Here is a 24,855-nt window from a genome sequence, read left to right as displayed (position 1 = left end):
CAATTTCTTAAATTAGCGTTCGCTGGAATTGCATTCTATATGTGTTTTATGTTTATTTACAAGACGTCAAAATCAAGTGATAAAAAACAAATAAGTATTTAATCTTATCAGATTAATTTTATTTATCCAATTTATCGTTATATTACAAAACCTTTGACCTTTATTTACTTTTATTAAAATGTCAGCGGTGATTCCAACTGTGACCCGTCTCTCAAGTCGGATAATAAGGATACTAGGATGTAACCCTGGGCCTATGACCCTGCAAGGGACAAATACATATTTAATTGGGACCGGCAAAAAGTATGTATAACCTAAAGGAATTATGCTCAGGCAGGCTTGCATTTCATCGAAATCTTATATTATTCAAAAGCTTATTTCATTTTTTTTTAGTCGCATATTATTAGACACAGGTGATAAAAATATTTCCGAGTACCAGAAAAATTTGCAAGATGTCGTACAGACGGAACAAGTCAATATCGAGCACATAGTCGTTACACACTGGCACCATGATCATATCGGAGGAGTTGAGGACTTATATGGAACCATTGCTAGTAAGTGTACAAATCTCTAGCATGAAACATTGCTTTTTGAAATTACTTTTTCCTTTTTGTTCTTAAATCTTCAATTTGTTGTAAGTTATTAAAAAAAAATAACATAACTTCAAAAAATATTACAGAACAACCCAAAATATGGAAGCACAAACGAAGTGAAGATGATAATAAAGAAGACACATTATCAGTACCCATACATTGGTTGTCCGATGGTCAACAAATTGAAGTTGAAGGAGCTACTGTCAAAATCCACCATACACCTGGTCATACAACAGATCATGTTGTACTTACATTATTAGAAGACAATATCATGTTCAGTGGAGACTGTATTTTGGGTGAAGGTACCGCAGTATTTGAAGATTTGTATACTTACATGAAAAGTCTTAATAAAATATTAGATTTGAATCCAAACGTCATATATCCTGGCCATGGTAATATTGTTGAGGTAAGTAAATAATTTCTTTATATAAAAACCATTCTTTTGTTTATCTATCTTTAATCTCTTATATACTGCAGCGCTTCCGTAAACTTCAAAAATGTATGGAACTGACTCGCGACAATCGCGAGACTAATCGAAAGTTATTGTCAGTTTCAAACATTTTTGAAGTTTGTTACAGAATTGATTCAGATCGAATGTACATTGTCTAGCCCGTCTGGATAATATGGTTATAAGCATTGTAGACATTCTTATGTAGAAATAACATATAACATTAAGGTTACAAACTAAGTATTAACACCTATTTTTTTTATCTTGTTTTCAGGATCCAATAGAAAAAATAGAATATTACATAGCTCACAGAAACTTAAGAGAGAATCAAATATTGGAAACTTTAAAAGAAAACGCAAATAAGCAGCTTACGGAAATGGATTTAGTCAGGATTATCTACACAGAGACTCCGGAACATTTATGGCCCGCAGCAGCTTATAATGTCAACCATCATCTAAAGAAACTTACCAAGGAAAATAAATTGAAAGAAATTGAAGTTGACGGTGAGAGAAAATGGCAATATTTAATTTCATCAAATTTATAAACAAATGTAATAACTCGGGTTTGTTAAAATTTTATATGGATTTGGATTTCATGAAGACATTAATATGTTGAATATGATGTTTCTTGTTTTTTTTACATTGTTTATATATTATAATAGTTAATAAATTTATTTAAATGTTAACCATAGTTTCCTTTGGCTAATGTTTCAGAGTAGGTATAAAATAATATACGATTTATAATTTAAGTTCTGATCATATAATTACTACTTATAGTAAAGAATAAAAAGTCTAGACACGGCTTCGTTTCGGTGGCGGCGGCATCTCCGAGTCGTCATGGAAACTCCTCTTGTTTATAAAATCTAGCAGGTACTCTTTTGTAACTGGGTTACTTATACTCTCCCAAACGGCTGAAAGTAAAAGTTTAAATGTTGGTAATACATTGCTCGCGTCAATTCGAAATTGAGCCAAGCGCCTACCATTTTATGAGGAGCAACGGCTTAACTTTTGGATTATCTACGCTGGATTTAGTTTTTATTAACTAAAATTTTAAATTAACTTGTCATTTTGCTCTCTGTAAACTGTTAACACAAAATATTCGTCTCTTCTCTCTCTGGCAAAAATTTATTTTATTCCGTAGCCCAAACTCACTTTCACATAGATGTTTTGTTTTAATAAGTAAAAAAAAACTGAACCGCTCCCTCTTGGGACCTTACACTTGCTTTTTATTGTATTCCACATTGATAATTTGTTATTATTTTGTGTTTGTAAACCCATATATCAATTAAAAAAATAAGTTTACATACCCATTGCCGTGCTAAGACTGTTTGGAAAAGATTTATCAGTTCTCTCTCTCATAAACACCCACTGGCCATTCTCAAATTTGCACTCTATAATCTTGTTATTCAAATGTTTCATCTGCTTCGTCAATTTAATATTGCTGATTGGATTCTTCTCGCGGGACACGTAAAGTAGACCGATTTTCTTCGGCAACATACTGAAAATAACGATGTTACAAAAATTACTAATTTGAGGTGTTTAAGACTAATGTTTGTCACTTATATGTACAAAAACTTCAAAGATACAGCTTTATTTGAATCAAAATTTTTTACATATGAATTTTATATACATGGAACAGACACGGAATTAAAAAAAAGGTAATTCATAGCCTATGTGTTCTTCTCCACTATATTCTACACATATGTCAAATTACAGCTGCATGAACGCAGCCGTTCTGGAGATACCTTCAAACAAACATCCATCCAAACATTCACATTTATAATATTAGTATGATAGTTTTTTTATATAACTTACCCGAGTCCACTTTCAGTGGTAATTTTCAATCTAAAGTCCACACTGTTCATATCGCTCGGTTTCCATTTCAACACTTCATCGCATGCGCCTGCCACATATCCCTGGCATAAAAAAACATAAATTAGATTAAAATGAGATAAAAAACCTATGAAAATTATATGCACAAGTCAATGGGACTTTTTGAGTCTTTAACAGAACATATAACCAACCTCTTTAGATGGTTGAAAGATGAGTCCATCAGGTTCATGGCATAGTTTCTTGGCAAATTTCTCATCAAGTAAATAATGTGTCATGCTGAGATCCCAGAACTCTTTTAGGTGCACACTGAAAGGACCTTTGCTTATCATACCGCTGGCTATTGCTCTATTCCTGAAATTATCACATATTAAATTATATTTAGTTTAAAATTTTACTTTTCAAGAATACTTAATTCTTTCCTTTTTCCTTATTCATAGTTTATTATTCTCATGCAATTAAGACAGTTATTTTTTTCCAGTTAAATTAATATTATTAATGTGAAAAGGATGTATGGAGGTATGGATGTTTGTTAGAAGATATCTCCAGAAAGGCTGAATGGCATAGATGTAGGTCTATAAGAACAGATAGGCTACTAAGTATACTTTTATTCCCCGAACCAAGACTAGTTTAATAATATTTTAGTTACCTCGGATTCATAATTTCCTTTTCTATGCACATTAATCGGACTGGATAGAATGACTCTCTGCCAACATTTTGATTTTCAAATCTGATAATATCATAACATAAATATCTATTTTTCTCTTCACCATCCTCTTTATCTATAACCATTTCCTGTAAAATAAAATAGAGATATAAGGGACTGTTAAATCGATCGATCACCAGAAGAAAGTTTTTTAAAAAAATAACCAAAAATAGACAACCTTTAAGAAGAAATAAACAATTTTGTTTGTATTAGATAGAGATTATATTTTACCCCGTCAAGTAGAGTATCAGTCAAATGTTTCATTGTCTTGTTGTGTAGAAATATGAGCCCATCCACTTTGAATATTGAAAAGTCTCTGTCTAACATGAAAACTCTATCTTTACCGTCAATTAGCATCATGTACCTGAGAAAAAAGGTTTAATTACAAATAAACCTCCTTAAATTTCCAACTTGTTAATATTAAGGTTATTTAAAAACTCACCTAACTCCGTCAGCTTTCCATGACACTCTGTACGGTTTGAGTTGCAACAGACTGATATTTTCCACTGTCATTGACACCGGCTGACATCCAGGAAAACCTTTGCCTGTCCACTTGCAAAAGTTTTTAGCTTTCTGTTGTATACTTAACACATCATCCTCATTGTCATAAAAGTTAACTCCGTGCAGAGGTGGGATAAACTCTTTGGGTTTCATGTGGCCTTTCTTTCCTCTTCCTCTGCTATGTCTATAATTACATAAAGTAAATAACACTGTAGGTTTCTGAGACTCAAATTTCCATTCAAACATATTATCATGTTTAACACATTATTTTAGTATTAAGAACAAACACTAAGGGAGTCTTAAAGTAAATATAAAACAACTCTAAATATTGTTAGTGTTCTATGAATAACTTACTTAAATGATGAATTTGCTTCTGAATGTGAAGAATGTGATGAATGTGATGCATGTGATGAATTAGCCTGCAACTCATCATCATCATATTCCTCTTCATCTTCTGCAAATAATATGAAACATTATAACCTTCAATATTTTATAACAGCGTATCTAACTTGGAACATTGCAATATCATCTGCATTTTGCTATTGCACACTTAACTAGCTATCCCCGACGACTCGATCCACGCGAAATTTAAAAAAAAACTTAATTAATAGCCTATATGTTCTTCCAGACTATGTTCCACATCAATACCAATTTTTATTGAGTTCCTTTAAACAAACATTCATACATCTATCCAAACCTATGCATTTATAATATAATATTAGTAAGATGATTTTTTATATTGCCTAGTCAATTATAAGAAGTTTGCATATAAAATTTACCATTACACCACTGTGGCCTTGAAGGTGCTGTAGGGGGAAAGTCGGCACTGTCTTCATACCGTTTGTATAACTCATCCAAGTAATCTTGCTTGTAGATACCTGGCTCTCTGCAAGTTACATATAGAAATTGCTCATACCAATACTACATTCATTAAAATAACATATTGTTTATTACTAAACCTGGCTAGATGCTATGTAAACATTTATACATACAATACTATATTAGTTTCTAGCTAAAGATCGCACGCAACTCCCACCGCACGGAATTAAAAGAAAAAAAATAGTAGCCTGTGTTCTTTCGACTATATTCTACATCTATGCCAAATTTCAGCTGAATCTATTCAGCTGTTTTAGAGAAACCTTGAAACAAACATCCATCCATCCACATACACATTTATAATATTAGTAAGAAGTAAGTTTTAAGTTTTACAGTTGAAATTTGGTTTATTATATAAACAAGATATTGAGTAATCATTTTTATTTACCTTTTCACAGCAAATTGATGCAATGCTGCATCTAAGCTGAAATCCATTTCCTCAACCATAAAAGACACAATCAAAAATCCTGTTCTGTTGAATCCATGAGTGCAATGTACACCAATCATATCATCTGGATTTTGATTCATGAAATTATTGACTGTATCAATAAAATGCCTGAAAATTCATAAAAATCATTTAAAGCTTTTTTAAGTATGAGTTTCCAGAATAAATTTAAATTATAAAAATTATCTTAAACCGCCTGCAACTTCATCCATCCATAAAAATAGAAGAAAAAAAAACATAATTAGTAGTAGCCTATATGTTATTCCTTATAATGTCTATATCTAAGCCAAATTTCATTGAGATCCATTTAGCCGTTCTGGAGATACCTTCAAACAAACATCCATCCATCCATCCTAACATTCCCATTTATAATATAAGCAATAAGTAGCCTAGTAAGCCTTAATTGTAGCTTGTTTGTTGAAGTAAATATATAATTATGAAATGTTTATCACTAAACTATGAAATAGCCAATGTATGTACTATTTCATAGTACCAGAACGCACAACATAATGTGCGGTCACACACTAAAAGTTATCCTTCCTAGGATGTCAATTTCAAGAAATGATACAGCTAAATATTGCACAAATCAAATTTTACCTTGTTTGTTCTCTTGTAGGTGTCTCTCCATGACCTCGGCATGCCATTTTAATATACTTGCAACCATTCTTCTCAATCTCATTTTTATCATAGAATCTTGATGTATTTGTTAAGTCAATCCATAGACCTAATTTTATCTGAATTAAAAATAATAATATCAATATTGGGACTACTAAATAAATACTGTATTTACAAATGTTTTATTTATATAATATACTAATGTGCAAATTATTTCAAACATAATAAATATAAAAATAACATTGATCGCATTTAAGCGTTAAAATAAGCGAACTGTGTATCATATTTATAAGTTAAGACTAAAATACTACAAGTGGCATGTTCATATGCCACAGGTTGTTTGAAAAATATTACCAGCGTATATCTAAGCACATAGCGTATGATCTAATTTAATGAAACATAAAGATACAGACTTTTTCACTAACAATTTAACTTTCTATTAACGATAGATGACATTCCGAAAATTGAATACGAACCTTTAGGTCACGCAGATTTAAAAATAAAATGGATGGCGTAAATCGATTTTCGACTGGAACTTTGTCATTGAAATGTGGACCCAAGGGTGTCTTAAATGCTAAGAACTTTTCAGCAATAAGCCCAGCAGCTTTTCGTGGGCAATTCAGCCATCGATTTGGAATTGGCCCAGAATCTCTTTGTGACATTTTGGGTTTTATAAGTGTTTTGTAAGGTGTATTTTTAACAAAACACTATTTAAATGTTAGAAGGTAATTTTTGTATTATAACACACATTTATATGTTTACTTTTATTTTCTAAAAAGTAAAACGTTTTAAATCACTCTCGTCAAAATGTATACATGACGTTCATCAGTCCGCACTTGACAAGTCAATATTTGACATCGAGATGAGAGGTTGCAACATTTAATCAATAAATAGTAAATCATCATGAAGATGATCATGTTAGGATTTATATCATCATCGTCCTTTTCCCACCTTGATCTGATAACGTAATGAACTAATGATAAAAATTTACATTTCGTAAGGTTTTAGTTTTATAGCCAACCAATTTTATTACATGCAACATTAGATCAAGGTATTTTATTCATAGGAAGTGTTTGCACCAGACGAATAACTCAAGCGCGAATGCTCATTCTGATCCAAATTTTCAAAATTGTCCTATTGAAAGCATTTATTAAACCTAGACATATAGGACAGTGCTTAAATTTTTTATTGTTGTAGTGTTCTTATTATTGTGTTGAAGTGACGTGAGAGAATTAATAAAGTTGTAATAGTATATCTAATAAAATATGAAAAAAATAAATAATGGGTAAAGATATGGGTAATGGTGAAGAGTATCTGTGAGCCTTGTAATCTTAAATTAAAAATCTCATATGTTTAGAGTAAATAAATTCTAGTTTTCGTCGTCTAGAATGGTAATTCGTTTCACATAAATTCTTGAAAAAAGTATCTTTTACATCAAAAGAGAAAAAAAAAGTTTCTCTAGTTTTGCTCAACGCTCATTGTTCGTTCAGTCAAAACAACCCTTAAAGAGCAGCATTGGCAGTTATTCAGGTTTTGTTTTATGTTTAAAAAACACCTACGAAGAAAAGAGACGGAATATCTATTTTTGTTTTTACGTTGGCTATGCTTGATGTTGGTATTTGCTAAGTGTCTGCCTGCCATTTTGTAAGATAGAAGGGAGATAAAAAATAGTTTTATGGTGTTAAAATTTTATAAAAACTCCGTTGCCATTTGTATTAGGGCCAAAAACAAATGTTTAAATGGACGCATCGTCCATTATAACTCAAGTGTCACGGGATGACGAACAATTAAACAACTATGGATCCGACAGAGGTAAATCTTCAGAGTTACACCTGTTACCTATTGCCATCGAATTGGAGCGTATAATGTTACCTCTCTGTGAAGCAAAAATATTTTACCAGTGCATTAATTAAAAAAGTGTTTCGTGGAAGAGATTATCTTCATATTGTTAAATTGTGAGGGTGTAATAACACGAGGTAAACAAATAGAACGTGTAACCGCGCCAACATTTTGAGGAGCAACCTTGAGGGCGCAATCCGAGATTGTCAAATAATTATGCCGTCTGCGTATTGGACTATATCGACTGGTTCATGAGAAATAATTGTTTTAGGAACGACGCCCAGTGGCCAGCATAATGAAGGAGATGGCACCCCGGTGTCGGGGTCCACGGCTCTGGGCAGCAAGAAATCGAGTGGTGGCGGAGGATTTCTGCGATCCCTGCTGTGTTGTTGGCGAGGTGGCAGAGGCAAGGGGCCGCCCGGCAGCAATGGTGCAAACAGCATCGATGGCCGGGCCTCTCCCCCACTGCTGGTCATGTCAGACCATGCACCTCGGCCATTGTTACCACCTGTAAGACATCAGGACATGCATAAAAAATGTATGGTCATTGATTTGGATGAAACTCTGGTCCACAGTTCATTTAAGGTAAGTAATGTTATGTGTTTTATTTTGTATGCTATATTTCTTATAAATAATACATATAATTATGTATTAACTTTTCAATATGTAAATAAGAAGCCATTATAATTTCTTTTTCTTTATATGATTACATATGAGAAATTGTTTTTGATGTTATGGAATACATGGTTTTGATTGGAGAATACTTGTTTGGTGAACAAATGACTATCACTTAAATCGATTTTCTTATCCTAATATAAAACTAAGATACTAGCCTGTTAGAAAGAAATCTAAATTGTAATTGACATTTGTTATAGAAAATTTCTTAAAGTTGTAAAGTATGTAAATGTACTATAGAATTTAGTACAGGATAGTGTTTTCTATATTTCTAATCTGAAATTAGACCTGATATAAAAAAAAAACCCTCCTGAGGGCAATGCCCTGATATTGGCTTGCAGTTGGAGCATTTTCTTAATAAATAAAAAATCTCAAATATTCTCATGAACAACTGTTGAAATGCGTCTTGCTGTTCGACCAACACTCCTGTTAATTTGATAACCATATCAAATTAGTACAATATTTTAAAAAACAGATGTTTAACCATGGGTTTCCGAGATCTAAACCACTGTATAAAACATATTGCCATTATCTTTGACAAAACAGACAAACAGATAACTATATGTTTTAAGCCGAGATTTAGGTTTCAGAAACCTAAGGTTACCAATCTCAATTATGTTAAACATTTACATACAGGTTACTTATTAGCTTAATTGAACCTTACAAAGTTTAAGTTAATAACATATGTTATTCATAAAGTTTTTTTTATGAATATACATATACATAAATCTGTAATGAATCAGATTGTTTATCTAAAATGGAACTTTCTAAATCGCGAATCACAATAATCTGGAATATTGTCAAATACATTTGTTACTGCTCGTTTTTTTTTTAAATTAAAAAGAACAAAGCTCCATGTCTCATGTCATAATCCTAGTATATGACTCATACGAATAGTTGAAACAATCAGACAAGTCGTCTTTGTAACGATGTTTATTTCGTCTATGCCAATAAAAAACTGCGTAATTCAGATACTTCCACTGCTAATTATTTGAAGTGTTATTTTTTACATTCTATAATAGTGGCTAGATATTGCGCGATAATTTTTAAAACTGTAATTTCGTATCATTAGTTATGCTAGTTGTGTATTTTTTCTCTCCAAATTTGAACTTGATTGACCCTTAATAAAACATTACATATTACTTCCGAATAAGTTTTTTGTAACGTAAGTTTCCATTGCCGAAATTAGAAGTATTTATCAGAATTTATAGTATAAAATAGGTTTTTTGTGACGTTATAGTAACGAATGATTATTTTGTTTATGTTAAGCGTATACGTCTCCAGAGTACTTGTCAAAGAGTATAAACTGTATACGGTTCGCGCTCACGTGTACTGACGACCTTCGCATGTCTTTAATAATTTTTATAATTATCTATATCTCAAACAGGACACATTTTCCCACGATTTATTTCTGCATGGTAAACCATCTTGAATACAAAGCGTAACTTCCCAAGCAAATAAAAAAAGAAAATGAAATTTAATATTAAAATTCTATTATTTTCTGTACCCAAATTTGGGTAAGACTTACAAAAGGCACGTACTAATGTGCCTTATTTTGGTAGACTGATATTATTGCTATGCTAACTAAAATGGCAACCTGTTGCGTACATCCTAAAAAGGTCTGGTGAATATTATTATGATAGTCATAAATAATTTATAGATCACTTATATAGATCCGTATATTTTGTTTGATAAAAAACGTTCAGTTTTCCAGTGTTATGTCAAGGTAAATCTCATCTAAAGCTCTTTTCAATCATACTAATATTATAAATGCGTATGTTTAAATGAATGGATCTCGATGAAATTTGGAAATATAGAAAACAGCCTGGAAGAACACATAGGCTACTTATAATGTTTTTTTTTAAATCCGCGCGAACAGAGTCGCTGGCGACCGCTAATTCCGTATAAACCACTGGTTTATTCAATAAAGAATTTAAAGCCTATTAACGATCAAGTATCTTGTAACGAGTTGGGGTTTTTATTATCATACGTCATAAGTGTAACCGTTGGTTTCTGAGACCCGTAATCTCTGTATAAAACATAGCGTCATACCTGTCATTATCTTTGACCAACAGAGATAAAAATATATTTTAAAAGAGGATTTTGATTTCTTAAACGCATGCTTGGACACAAAAGTCCATACACTATCAGTGATAGAGCCAAGAGAAGCAAAAACGGACTATTAAACTACTTAAACTGGCCAGTTAGAGTTTGCTCTTCTGACGAATTATTTTTTCTTTAATTCTATCAGATAAGTTTCAATTTGAATTGTAGTGTTACGATGGTTGAGGTATACTTGGCCATACTCAGCTTACTACCCATGATACGATGGCAAAAAAAAGAAAAAATTGTTAATCAGTAAATGCACGTGTCTCGGCCGCATACAGTCCGTTGTAAATATCGGTTTTTAAATATTTTTCCTGCAAATAGACATCGCGGCTTTCAGATAAAAATGTATAGAGTGTGTAACAAAAAGAACCATTATATTTATTCGTGATTGTTCATTTTTTTGCGTTATAAATGTCCACGGGTAGGGAAGTAGTGAATATTTACTCGTTAATTTTTTTTTGCCACATTTTAATACTTAGTATTGTATAAATTCAATTAAACAGCTGTTAATATTTCCTTTAATTAATTAAACGAACATTAAGTCAATGTACTCTGGAATATAAATGAAAAAGATCCAATAAACAACAAGCCAGAGGCAAAATTACGTTGTAAAAGAAGCTTGTTCTTTGCCGGGAAGTTGCGGTACTGGCCTTAAAAAAACTAATTTCTTTTTTTCTGCTCGCCTTTACTGATTAGTCTTGCGTGTAATGGTTTGTGATAAAAGCAAAGAGGTATTAAAATTATTTAAAGATTATATCTTTTTAAATTTCAGTCTCCGTTAACAGCATGCCAATGGTTAACCAATTCACTATCATTCAAAAATTATGGTTTGTTGTCTAAAATAAAAATCTTCGAAAGTTTTTACTTAAAGCGGAGGCATCTGTCCAACAAAGGTCCCTTTTTACTGAAAAGTACATTGCGTATTAAATTTTATATTCATTTGTATTTATCTTACTTCTAACTACTATTATCCATCCATCCATCTAAACATTGGCATTTATATGCTAGTTAGAAGCTATCAGTGAAACGGCTCAACGGATCATGCAATTTGGCATAGATGTAGAACATAGTCTGGAAGAGCACATAGACAACTATTGAATTTTTTTTTTAATTTCACGCGAACGGAGTCGCGGTCGACAGTTTTTAATAAAGAAGTTATTAATGTTAAATAACTCGCAATTATTGACTATGCTATCGTTTACGCGTGGGTACAATCACCGACATAATTGTTTTAATTACAGACTTCTCTGTATGTTCCGTTTCTGTTTCATATATTTATCATTTCTATCCGGTGTGTTGATAAGAGACGATATCGAACCTTATCATACACTTCAAGGGCATTTAACAGTATTGTTTTGATTTCTTAATTCGATATCTTAGTTTACAAATAAAGTATACGCGATTATTGTGTGCAATAGACGAGACTTCGTGCGAGGAATTAAAAAAAAATTGGTAATCTATGTGCTCTTCCAGACTATGGTCTACATCTATGCTAAATTACATCGTGATCCATTCAACCTTTCTGGAGATACCTACTAACAAACATCCATCCAAACATTTATAATATTAGTAAGATTGATAATAAGATAATATTAGTTTGCTTGGTGTAATTTACGGCCGATGGGAGCGCCGTACGAATTTTGTCTATAAAGATACGATAGCGCTTGTCACAATTATTCGTGTCTCACTGCGAAGAAGTTCTAAGATTTTATCATTAACAGCTCACTATACGTCCCCACCGAGGAGCTCGGAGCCTACCCTAAATTAAGGCTGATTAGGCCATTAGATTTACGTGAAGTCAAGACTAAGATTTAAGATTGTTTTTCTAAGATTTACGTGAAGTCAATTCTGAAATTATGCTTTAGTAGTTATCTAGTCATCTTTTACTTAGGGTATGTAAACCTCAGTAGAGACGTGTATTAACAACACAATATATGCTTCTTATATTTGTCGTACAGATTATTATCAATGCACGATGTTAATTTACTGTTATCTGGTGATTATTTAGATTCCCACGTCGGAGTCGAGCGTGTGCGCTTCGTATTATTTCAATGCATTACTATGCTGACGGAGTCAACTGCACTTGAATAAAAAAGATAAACAATAAACCTCGTGACTGCTAAGATATAAGTATTGAAACTTGTTTTTTTTTTTAATCAAAAGATGGCAAACGAGCGTGCGGCCACCTGAAATCGCTGAAATACCGAAGTGACCGTTGCCCATAGACATACCTAATTGCATATGCGTTGCCTACCTTAAATCGACGGAGGAGAGGATGTACAGAAAGAAAATATCTTCCCTTTCCATGCATTCTTTCATCCGGAAAGTCCATTTCCACTTCACATCATTTCCTGATAAGAAAAAGGGTGGGAAGGGAAAGAGGACTAAATTAGGCCTTCGGGACGCACACTCATAAGACGAAACGCGGAATTGCTTCCACTCGACGCCTGTCTTCTGTGTGGTCGTGGTTTTACACCGGGGAGCCGGGCCAATCCGTGCGAAGATGTTAAACCGGGCTCTACCACTGTTGTTTTCGCGGTTGTGTTCACTAGCAAAAGTAAACAAGCTAATCGCTTTATTATTCTTGCTTATAGAAAATATGTTATCAGTTTATTATAGTTTTATTGATATAAAATAAACAATTGATTTTGATAGTCAAGGGCTACTCTTAAAGTAGATTTAGTACTAAATATATACACAAAAATACAAATCAAGTTCTTAAAGGATTCGATTATGAAAAACTAGCAGTTACAAGTCTTCGTTCACGGGGAATTAAAAAATAATCTAGTACTAGGATAGTGTAGCTTCCGTTAGGGAAAGAATTTTTTAGTAATTTAGGAGCCCTTTCAATGCATACAAACAAACATATCTATCCTATTTATCATATTATAATAGGTATAATGTTAGTAAACGTTAGTATATATTAAGAAATTTAATAAAAACTTTTTAACACACATTTTATACGATCGTAAAAATATTTCTCTAATTATATAATAGTTACAAGAACTTTTGTTGTGTTGACCGTGAAAATTAATGAACCAACTATGAAAATGTATAAAAAAACTCGGCACGCAACCGTTAAAGTAAGGAGCAAGTGAAACACGCATTTACAGTTTCTGCATTGTTTTTTCATTAGAATACAACCTTGTCTAATTAACTTAGGAATGCTGGCTTGTAATACTTTTATGGGTTGTTCATACTATTTTAGGGTTAAGAAATAATACACCTATAAAACTTCATGGTAATTTTAAACAATAATTTATGAAACTAACAGACTTATGAGGTAACTAGCTGTCGCCCGCGACGCCATCCGCGCGGAATTAAAAAAAAACTATTAAAGATGTTCTACATCCATACCAAATTTCAGCGAGATCCGTGCAGCCGTTCTGAAGATACATTGTAACAAATACCCATCCATCCATACAAACATTCGCATTTATAATATTAGTAAGATAATAAGATTAGCATTTGGTGTTTTACAGTGAGTGATATGGATTAACAATATTGAATTCAGTTTATCTAAGGACAATTTAAACGATTGTATCTCTTGATTTTAAGATTTTTTTTATTTGGTAATAATTTGCTCATTTGCGAAGTTGTCGCACTTTGTCGTGTGTTGTGTAAATTTTGCCAAACCATAATATTATCTTACGCGTATGTTTCTCAACGTTATGAAAGACTTGAAAGTCGATTCATGACATAGAAACGGTTCGTAATTGTTTTTGAAAAATTAGATATGCAATTTGTAGGTAATTTGTTTCAAAAGGATATAATAAACATTCAAAGACTTAAAAATATGAGAATTAATGGAAATTATAGCTACAAGCATGGTTAACCGTTGATTTCTGAGACTGAAATCTTTGTATAAAACATGTCGTCAACAACAATATGTTTTAAACGTGGATTTTGTTCTCAGAAAACCACGGTTAATCACTGACTTGAGGATCATTGACTCAGCTCTCATTATTAGAAGAATAACAACGTTAGTTGTGTTAAAGATTTCAGAGTTTTAGAAACCTGTTGGCACTATAATTTCTAGATTGAGATTATAATTATGAAACATAAGCCAATTTTTAACAAAGATCCATAACCAGATTAACTTTATTTATATCATAAGTATTATGTAACATGATATTATTTGCACATGCTATTATGTGAACGTCGTTGGAACTCGTCTTATTTGACTGTGGTTGATTCTGATATCGACACCATTCCTTACTAAGAATGTGTTATGAACATATTTTTAAATTATCGTCGTCTAATCGTCATATTTTTACCACCCACCCATCGCTTAATTTTTTTTTTATTTATTCATTTCGTAATTGAATTACTAATTTTTTAAGATCATTTATGACTTAAAAACCAAAGAAGCTTGAATGACAGTAAACCAATAACACTCTGGGAAAGAATACGAATCGATTGACAGCTCACGCAACAAAATCAGTTCAGTAGTTTTAAATCTCAGTTACAATGGAATTGATATACATACATACCAACATACGCACAATGAACATTATTCACCTGATTCATTCTGTATAAATGTGAAAATACCTGTCGCCCTCTACGCACTCCACGGGGAGTTAAAAAACTTGATAACTAGCCTATGTGTTCTTCCAGACTATATTCTACGTCTGTGACAAATTTCATCAAGATCCGTTGAGTAGTTCCAGAGATACCTAAACTTTTGCATTTATAATATTAGTAAGATAAGACTGTTTCTTAAAGTTGACTTAAAGTTGACAAAGTGTTAGGAAATGGCCTTCATCGAATGTTTTGTAACCTCCCCAAGTTGTTTGCAGCAATGATACAACCGATTTAGGTAATTTGTAATGTAATCACAAGTATTATTATGCAAAGCGACTTGGAATCGTGACGATAAAGTTCCTGATTCGATGTCGAATTTAAATATAATAATAAAGAGTAAGCTAGGTCAATTAACAATTGGACCACAAACTTGTTTTGACTTACGTGCTCTGGGTGATTCCCGTCATATGACCTTTTACTAAAATTATTGTCTAACAGTATTCAGTTAAGTCTTTTTATTCATTTGTTTGTCCTGAATATTACTTAAATAGATTTTAGTTCAATTTTAAACAAATAACATGATTTTTTTTTGTCAAGTTTACCCGATCGTAGCCTGAGGTTTACTTGTTCGGTTTATACGAGTCATTTCAATATTCCATAAAGTAGACATACGTACGTGACAACTGATTCTACAATATGACTAACGTATGGATAAGTCCCGGTACGGGAAAACAATTTACAGTCATACGACCTATGATATGGATGGTAATATGAATATTCAACTTAAAACAATGATCTATATTTACTGATTGTTATGTGATCGAACACATCAGATATTTTTAATTTATTTATAACAGAAATTATATACGAAGTATACGAGATATATTTAAAACTGTCGACCTCGAATCCGTTTGCGCGGAATTTTAAATAAACTTAATTAGTTAGCATAAGTGTTCTTCCAGACTTTGTTCTACATTTATGCCAAATATCAGCGAGATTCGTTGCGTTTTGGAGATACCATCTAAAAACATATATACATCCATCTAAACATTCACATTTATATAATTAGTAAATTTAGGGGTCAGATAGGTTATCATGGATAGTGATGTAATTAGAGATAGCGGTATAAGCAATTTTAATATAACGTAGATTGTTGTTTTTTTTAATATTCACGAAATATAACTAACATCGCTTCCGTTCTCATTCGCAAAGGTGAAATGAATCGTTCTATTAATAGTCCGAGCTAGGGTGTGCGCTGAACTCTGACACCCACGTAAATAGATTAACTGTGCCGTACGCAACGCATCGATTTCTTTATACATTTGATTATCTACTCGTGCCTATAATGATATCTCCCCTCATCGCAGTCATATCTCTTAAAATATCAAGGACACGTTATTCTTCTCAATGTAATTGTCTTCTTCCGACAGCTTGATATTGAAGCAAATTTATGGCACATGTCTGATAAAGGTAAGAGAAATTTAGTAACATAAGTCATTGAAATGAAATTGGTTACATATTATCTTACTTCTTACTAATACTATAAATTCGAATATTTAGATGGATGGATGGATGGATGGACGTTTGTTAGACGGTATGTTTAGAACGGCTACATGGATCTCGGTGAAATTGGGCATAGGTGTTGAACATAATCTAGAAGAAAATATAGGCTACTAATTGCGTTTTTATTTTCAATTCGTACGTCGTTGCGTGCGACAGCTTATTTATAATCACGATAATAACGATTCGATCATTCTATTCTTAGACGTAGTATTACATATATTATTATTTTGGCGCCAAAATAGGAAACTAGAAACCATAGTTCCACGACTTTCGTTCAATAAATAGAAATTTGGCACTCAACTGTACTGGCTATAATTAAAGTCTATAGATAATAGAACTTGCTTGCGTATAATTAAACATAGATTAAGGGTGGCAATGTATTTTAGATGAAATTACAATTTAAAAAAAAACTTGTATATGTTTTTGTATGTTTAAAATATAGAAGGAACTTATACAGAAGTGTGGCATAATATACTTTGGTGTCTGATAAATGTTGCCGTGGGGTTTCACTGTCGGAACACATGTACACAGTAACTTGTAAAAAAACATAATATTATCCTAGATCTTTTAAAGAGGTTGACCGATAAAATTTTATACATATACGCAGTGGGAATCGACGGTTACCTTATCGTGTCCTTTAGTCTCAGTTATGTTTATTTTTTTATTAAGAATTAGGCATTAAATTTAATAAATGAGCATTGTTTTTTTCTTCTTGTTTCCTCCTTCTCCTCGAAGTGGCGGATGTGTTGCAAACATTATTGAAACGAATTCCGTTTCAAAATCCAACCAATTACGCTTGTGGGAACTGTATTTAAATTAAATTTATTTTCTTACTTAAGCCAAGGTAAATATAAATGCTGTCTTACAAATAATCGTTTATTTATTCTATTCTCGTAACGCATCTTAGAATCGAGAAGATTTCTAATCAATCTAACAGAAATACAAACCGAAGCCATTGTTTGGTATAAGAAAGTTAACATTCGTAGTTTTTTTTGTCCCATATTAACTACTTATCGAGGAACCTTAATTGGAAAAATTTATGTTTTTAACAAATTGTATAAAAACCATTAATATTTCCGATATATTAAATAAATTCCAGCCTTCTCCGAAGTGACCAAGATAATCCATTGTTATCGTAAACTGAATTCAAAGCTTTAAATTAGCTTCCATACATACATTGTTGTAAAATCAAACATCGATCGCTCGTCCATGTGTCGCCGGCAAATCGTGAACGTCGTTCGTTTGTAATTTGCCCCGGCAAATCGTAAAGACTTAGTAAGCGAATTGAAAACAGATACTAGCCAATTTGTAAAGGTATTCAAGTGACAGTAACATTGCCAGTCCAGTATGCAATTCTTTATAGGCTGTACAGAATAGTCAAAAGTCGTAATGTAATCAGAATTACATATCGTGGCAAATTATAAACGGACGGAGTACACGATTTGCCGGTGACATCGCCATGTGCTATGTTTTAGAGCTCATTGTGTACGCTTTTGGTTAGTAGTTCGCATGTCAAGGCTTCAGCCTTGAATGTATATGGGGTACTCGATTAGTACTTGACGTGTTGGTATTGCATTTTAAACTTTCGGATTTTGATTTATTCATATCCACATGTTGGTTTCTATTTGGCCAACTGACCCAGAAGGGTTATATTTTTACAGTTGTCAACGTAACAACGTCCGTTGTTCCTTGACGTTTATTTTCTAATGTCCAAACGATTTATCATAGTTCTATCCTTACCGGCATTTTGGCTCATAAGTACAACGATGCAGAAATATTTTTGGTGTGTTTTAGACTATAAAAATCGTTAGTACTTTTAGATATTATTAATTATAATCCTTTGGAGCGAAATGGCGCGCTTTCATTACAAAGTCAAGTGTCAGAATGATTAGTGAGGGGACATAAACGTCGATATTTTAGCAAGGCTAGTGTTGCGCCACACCGGCACAGTGTCGGAATTTCTTCCTAACAGTACAAACTGCCCAAATACGGTAATAGTCAGACCTTACCGTATGTAATTTAAATGCTGGTTGATGGATAAAGAAATCAATACAAAAGTAATATTTGATATTCTTTTGTCTATTCTATTTATTTCAAGCGTATGTCTTGTTGTTATCATAATTACTATAACAATTAGTTTGCTATGTCGTTTGATATCGTCGCATATAAGAGATCAAATAATTAAAAAAAAAACCAGCACAAACTAATGGCCATGAATTATTCATAGATTCCAAGTTCTGAGACATTTTTATAACTGTTTGCCACGTTTTGGTTAACATTGTGGTTGTTATCAACGAGTATTGGGGTCAATAATTACTGTTGGTAATTAAGTATCTATTTTGTGGTGTCATAAGTTTTTTTTTTAATTCAATAAAGACGCAACTAGTTAGAAAACTTTAATAGGAATTTCGTGAAAGGAACCGCATTATAATATCGCGTTTTGTTTAGTTTAAATTTTTATAAAATATAATTCGGATGAAATAACGGAATTCCTTTTGACGACTTATAATTACTCGCTCGCTTACTCGTTTGTTAAACAGAAAATTTAGATAAAGCCCTCGACACACTAGCGGTACTGGCGTAGGTGCATGCCCAAAATAATAATTGTATTTACTAAATAATTCATGATGTTTATGAATAGAAAGACTAGACCAGTCACTAAACTATTATAATTCACTATCAAAGCGTATAAACTGAGTTACAATGAATTATTGTTGCAGCACAATTTATTATAACGGACGAAGCCAGTGTTGACCCCAATCCCTTTACGTATTCCATGCTTTCCCAAGAATTATTATGACGAGACAAATTTACATTGTGGTATGCTTTTCTAAGATTTAATATTGTAGCAATTAGAACTAGAGGCAAATTCATTTACCGTTGGTTTCTGAGACCGAAATCTCTATATAAAACATGTTGACATTATCTTTGATTAAACAGAGATAATAATATGTTTTAAACGGGGATTTTGACGTCAGAAACACACGATAAGACGAACGTAGCAATAAAATTTATAGATTAAAAAACAATGATATCTCGATTCTGATGATTCAACGTTTATGTCTTTATTTATTTATGTATTCTGTACCCATACATAATACTTTCTCATCATTATTTATACGTAAAAGTTTGTCATAGATTGATTCATTTATTTATCTATGTTTAGTAGCAAACAATAACGCAGATGGTAAGTTTATTAGGTAACCATGACTGTCCATGAAATAAAGTTTGGTTAAAAATGTAATTCTAGAAATCACAAGTTGTAAGCTAAAATAAATGTATTTCAAATATCTTGGCGGCCCAAGGATATTTGCGCGCATTGTAGTGCGTCCTGCCACATCTCTTTCTCCTACTACATCTTAAAATGTGTTAGGCGCTACGAGTCGTATGAAATTTCGAGCCTACATGATGTATGACAACCTCTATACCACTGGTCGATGGAATAATGAAATCTCTATGTGCTTAAGCGCTTTTTGAATCCTTGACATGACTAACTGTGGGTTAGTGGAAACCCTAAATACTTGTATAAGAGATATTGGTCTCTCTTTGAATAAAAAGAGTAATACAACTGTTCATCAGTTATATTTTATTGTATCTTTGTACCTAAATATTGTCTTATTTGTATCCAGCCTATCAACAACGCAGACTTCGTGGTGCCCGTGGAGATCGACGGTGCGGTGCATCAAGTGTACGTGTTGAAGCGGCCGCACGTCGACGAATTCCTGCGTCGATGCGGCGAGCTGTACGAGTGCGTGCTGTTTACAGCCTCGCTCGCCAAGTATGCGGACCCTGTCGCCGACCTGCTAGATAGGTAAGGCACACCTCCAATAACATTGGTCAACTCGATGGCAACTAATTTGGTCTCTAATATTCAAAAATCCTGCCCGAAGGATCATAATGAAAAGAATACTTTGTATGTTAACTGGGCGAAGTTTTAATCCAGTTATGGCCGCCATAGTGCAGAATAAGCAATTATTAATGCGATCACGTGCCCCTGATGACGTCACCTCGAAGACGCTCGCTGCAATGTAACGTGAGAAAGGACCACCCATTGTTTATTGTCCTTGTGTAGTCACTCCCTTATGTTGGTGGACTTGTTGAAAACAATTTCACTTAATCAGCTAGAAAACTTAATGTAAGCAAAAGACTTCGTCTCTACTCAGACTACGAATGGTTTCTAGGATAGATTAATTAAATGACACATATTTTGTCTCGTCCGTCCAATTGCTTGTTGTGGCCTTTAAAACGTAGGACAGCATTAGACTTAACAGTCTCCTGTGATGGATAAATTAATCTCGCTGCAGGATCGTGTTACATTAGGATTTTCAACTACAGAAAAACTGTTATAACGGTTTAAAATTGTTATTTTATAGCAAATTTTCTTGGTAAAGTTTGTTACGTACTTGTATACATAAACGAAATCATATTATACTTTTACGGTGCGTCCATAGAAGTCTGCAATTCTCGTTGTTAATATTAAGGAAATTGCACACTAGGAGATAAGGGTCATATAATTGCCAGTTGTTCAAGGTCGACTACTTCAATACACGTGTTATTAGGAATTATTATGGCGTATCATACTTATTAATTATGTATTAACAATAATTTGTTAATCGTAAAACGACGAACATAGAGAATAAATTTTCCCTGTACCATTTACTTCTAAAACATTTCAGATGAGAAGATCTCCAAGTTTCAAGTTTTATACCCGTATTCCACTCGTTTAAAGATACGGTGACTCATCTCATCGACAAGAAATACCATATCCCATAGAGCCAGGGTCTTTGTCTTGTTTATCTTTTGACGAGGTCACTTCATTCTTTATTCTCTTCTGTATTTTAAATGGCAATTGAATTTCTATACAAAAAGGACATGCAAATTTTTCATACCATTGTTATGTATTGTGTATACTGTGACTATCTAGTTTGTTGTCAAGGATATAATAATAATAATAGTTGTAGTAATTTGGTACATCTTGTGTTCCAGATGGGGCGTGTTCCGCGCGCGCTTGTTCCGCGACAGCTGCGTGTTCCACCGCGGTAACTACGTGAAGGACCTCAACAGTCTCGGCCGCGATCTGCGGCGCGTCGTCATTGTTGACAACTCGCCCGCCTCATACATCTTCCATCCGGATAATGCTGTAAGAAATAACTTTATACACTGTTGGAGCTGAACGAATGACGCATAATAACACAGCCAGGTATTGAGTTCCGTCCGTTTCATTACAGGTACCTGTCGCGTCCTGGTTCGACGACATGACAGATTCAGAACTGTTAGACCTGATACCGTTCTTCGAGAAGCTGAGCAAAGTTGATAGTGTGTACACAGTGCTACGTAACTCCAACCACCCGTACAACCCGGCGCAGGGCAGCCCGCCGCCCGCATAGCCGGGCCCCGCCCACCGCGCCGGGGGGCGGAGCACCGCGCGCACGGGGGCGGGGCCGCACGCGTACACGCATCCGTCCCACGAGTCGCGCCTCCCCATACCCCTCCGCGAGAGTCGCGTTTGTGCTGACCCGACCCCCGCCCGCCCCTTCACCACCTTCCTCGGGACGATCGTCAAGAGAGGAGCGAACTTCGTATTAAGTGCCAATTTTGCCTTCTGGATAGTAAGGACGTTATTTGTACCTATTATACATTTTAGGTATTTCTTAGTGCGTAAGTGGTCCGTATGATGGATTTGTATTTTTTTAAAATAATTTAACTTATCCCCTTGTCGCTGTGAAGCTTGCAGTAAGCGGTATGTGCGTACGTCTATATTTTAAATGTAATATCAGTGTTTCTATTTTTAAAGAGTAAAAATATCGATGTTTTAGTCGTTAGGTGTCTCTTAATAATCGATAAATAATCGATCGATGTCTTTTTATATCGCGCTTGGGATCAAATATGAATTAGGGAGATTGCAGTTGAGGAATTATTAAAATAGCTTCGTGTGTCCGATAGGGATGATCGATGTTATAGTACGCAAGAATCGATGTTTATAAAAATATTGGCAGGTATACGAAAAGCATTTAGCATCCCGCGCAAATTGGCTCGCAATATAATCGAGATTAGTATTGCAATGTTAGACATAACGTAATATCGATACTTTATGTGTTCCCCCTGTACATCCCTAGTTCCCGCTAAGTTTTTGCGTTTTTACAATGAATCGACTCGAAAGTGATTACGAATTTTAAAATTCGACTGGATTTTACTCAGTACGACTGTACAGAGGTGTAAATATATTTTTATTATAAGTGAAAATGAAAAAAATATATCTATGAAAGAAAATCGTTACGAAAATGTATGAAACTATTTCACATGTAAAAAGTCATATGACAACATAAGGAATACATATGAATTTAGTTTATAATTAGTGCCTGATTCTAATGACTGTATGTATTATACATTGTACAAACATATTGTAAATTAACTGATGAGCTTGTTGCCATTTTACACCATAGACGTTAACAATTAAATCATTTTAATATTTTCATTAATAAATTATCAAATTTACACCTTCAATTTTTTTATGTTGGCCATATTTTTTATGTAGAAAATTCTGGCAACATTCAATATTTTATTAGAAACATGTTTCTAATTAAAAACAAGTTTATAAACAACAGCTATTATTCTTTTTAAATAGTGGATGTTGATTCTATTATTGTGGCAGCGAACTTTATATTTATGTTTATATATATTTGATATTTTTAATTTTTTATGTTCAGAAATATATTTTACATATATATATATATCGTAATACGTTAGTAAAACTTGTTCAAAGCATTTTATTGGGAACATGTTTCCAATGAAATATTAAATAAAAATCTTGAACTATCTTTTTAATTTGATTTTATTTAATTCGCTGACGATATATAAACGAACAATATTATATTTATAATAATTATATTGTATTTTTTTTAACAAAATTATATCGATGACAATAAAATTAGCAATCCTTAGAACATCAAACTGCAAAATCCAAGGAAACATTTTTTTAATGAAAAAATAATTAGGTACAAAAAAAATATCTTGTTCCTACAAAATTGAGACGGTCTATAGAAATGTAGTTCCTACTATAAGAGTTGGGATGTTTTTTGGGATTTGCAGACAAGCGAGACATATCTATAATATATTTGTTTTTTTTTTTATAATTTTGACATGAAGTTTTTTATTAAATTATATGTTTTATAAAATTATTTTCAATTATCTACCGTTTAAACGCATTATCGATACAGTATTACCTAGTTTTATAGATGATTTAATTATAATTCTGAAATAAAAACACGACATAATGACTTAATAAGTAGTTATGAAAAAAAAATTGCCCCATTTGAAAAAAAAACTGCTTTAAAACTTTAATGAAGCATTTCAAATTTATTTTTTTATTATCATCCTATTTAATAAAAATATGAAGTTTTTTCTAATGTACAATAAGAGCGAGTACACACAAGGCGTTTTAAAGCGCGGCCATGTGTTAACTGCAGTTATTAGTCTGTCTTTTATCGGTGTTGCTTACTGACAAATTCATTATCTCTTGTCATTCGACAATGGAAACTCCGATAAAGTAGCAATAAGCTGAAAAAAATCCCACCTGATGTTAAAATATGGTACAAAAAAAATCGTTCATATAATATAATCTGACGTAACTCGACACATCTCGTTTACCATCTATGCTGTTTGCTCGTTTTTTTTATAATACTTTAAAAAAAAAACAATTTTTTACTTCCTTATATAATTAAAATGTATTTTTGGACCTTGTGAATATTTCAAAATGTAACCCTTATAAACATTTGCGATGCAACCATTTCCACGGTTTCAAATGATAAAGCGCAAAATTCAAAATTATATTCGTACTATTTCATGTACAAATCGAATAACGATTAATTAGGTAAATATAAAATGGTGCTTTCAGTATTAGTTGACTAAGCGATTGGACAAAAAAATGACTGTAACTTTTTTTAAGTATTCGTAACGCACATTCGGCTCTGTGTTCGACTTACTGTTTGGCGATAAAACAACGGGCATTGGCTTACATTTAAAAAAAAAATCAAATATACTGCAGTATATCATTTTTTAAAATTCTTTTTGGCTATTCGTAAGCCATGTATTTATTGTTTGCTTAGCAAAAAGGTTTTTATTGTTTATTATTTTTC

General features: G+C 32.8%; 3 protein-coding genes across 3 annotated transcripts; 2 read left to right on the top strand and 1 right to left on the bottom strand.

The window, feature by feature from the left end:
• Positions 1 to 107: 107 nt before the first annotated feature.
• LOC106127660 (beta-lactamase-like protein 2 homolog) lies at positions 108 to 1,659 on the top strand. The gene is made up of 4 exons (XM_013325830.1): positions 108 to 300; positions 391 to 551; positions 677 to 996; positions 1,313 to 1,659. The coding sequence occupies exons 1-4, from the start codon at positions 179 to 181 to the stop codon at positions 1,580 to 1,582; spliced, it is 873 nt and encodes a 290-aa protein (XP_013181284.1). The 5' UTR covers positions 108 to 178; the 3' UTR covers positions 1,583 to 1,659.
• A 75-nt stretch (positions 1,660 to 1,734) lies between these two features.
• mRNA-cap (RNA guanylyltransferase and 5'-phosphatase mRNA capping enzyme) lies at positions 1,735 to 6,844 on the bottom strand. Its single transcript, XM_013325828.1, has 12 exons — positions 6,487 to 6,844; positions 5,993 to 6,129; positions 5,339 to 5,506; positions 4,854 to 4,960; positions 4,429 to 4,528; positions 4,016 to 4,258; positions 3,805 to 3,937; positions 3,517 to 3,662; positions 3,062 to 3,221; positions 2,853 to 2,953; positions 2,345 to 2,535; positions 1,735 to 1,948 (listed from the first exon to the last, which is right to left on the bottom strand). Exons 1-12 carry the CDS (start codon positions 6,670 to 6,672, stop codon positions 1,830 to 1,832), a joined length of 1,791 nt encoding a protein of 596 aa, XP_013181282.1. The 5' UTR covers positions 6,673 to 6,844; the 3' UTR covers positions 1,735 to 1,829.
• Positions 6,845 to 7,564: 720 nt separating this feature from the next.
• hzg (CTD small phosphatase herzog) lies at positions 7,565 to 22,721 on the top strand. Its single transcript, XM_013325964.1, has 5 exons — positions 7,565 to 7,822; positions 8,121 to 8,434; positions 20,350 to 20,531; positions 21,707 to 21,860; positions 21,949 to 22,721. The coding sequence occupies exons 1-5, from the start codon at positions 7,750 to 7,752 to the stop codon at positions 22,105 to 22,107; spliced, it is 882 nt and encodes a 293-aa protein (XP_013181418.1). The 5' UTR covers positions 7,565 to 7,749; the 3' UTR covers positions 22,108 to 22,721.
• The last annotated feature ends 2,134 nt before the right edge of the window (positions 22,722 to 24,855 follow it).

Source organism: Papilio xuthus, unplaced genomic scaffold (genome assembly GCF_000836235.2).
Source record: "Papilio xuthus unplaced genomic scaffold, Pxut_1.1 DF824655.1, whole genome shotgun sequence".
In the NCBI taxonomy this organism is placed as follows: Eukaryota; Metazoa; Arthropoda; class Insecta; order Lepidoptera; family Papilionidae; genus Papilio; species Papilio xuthus.
This window is presented reverse-complemented; position numbering and strand designations above follow the sequence as displayed.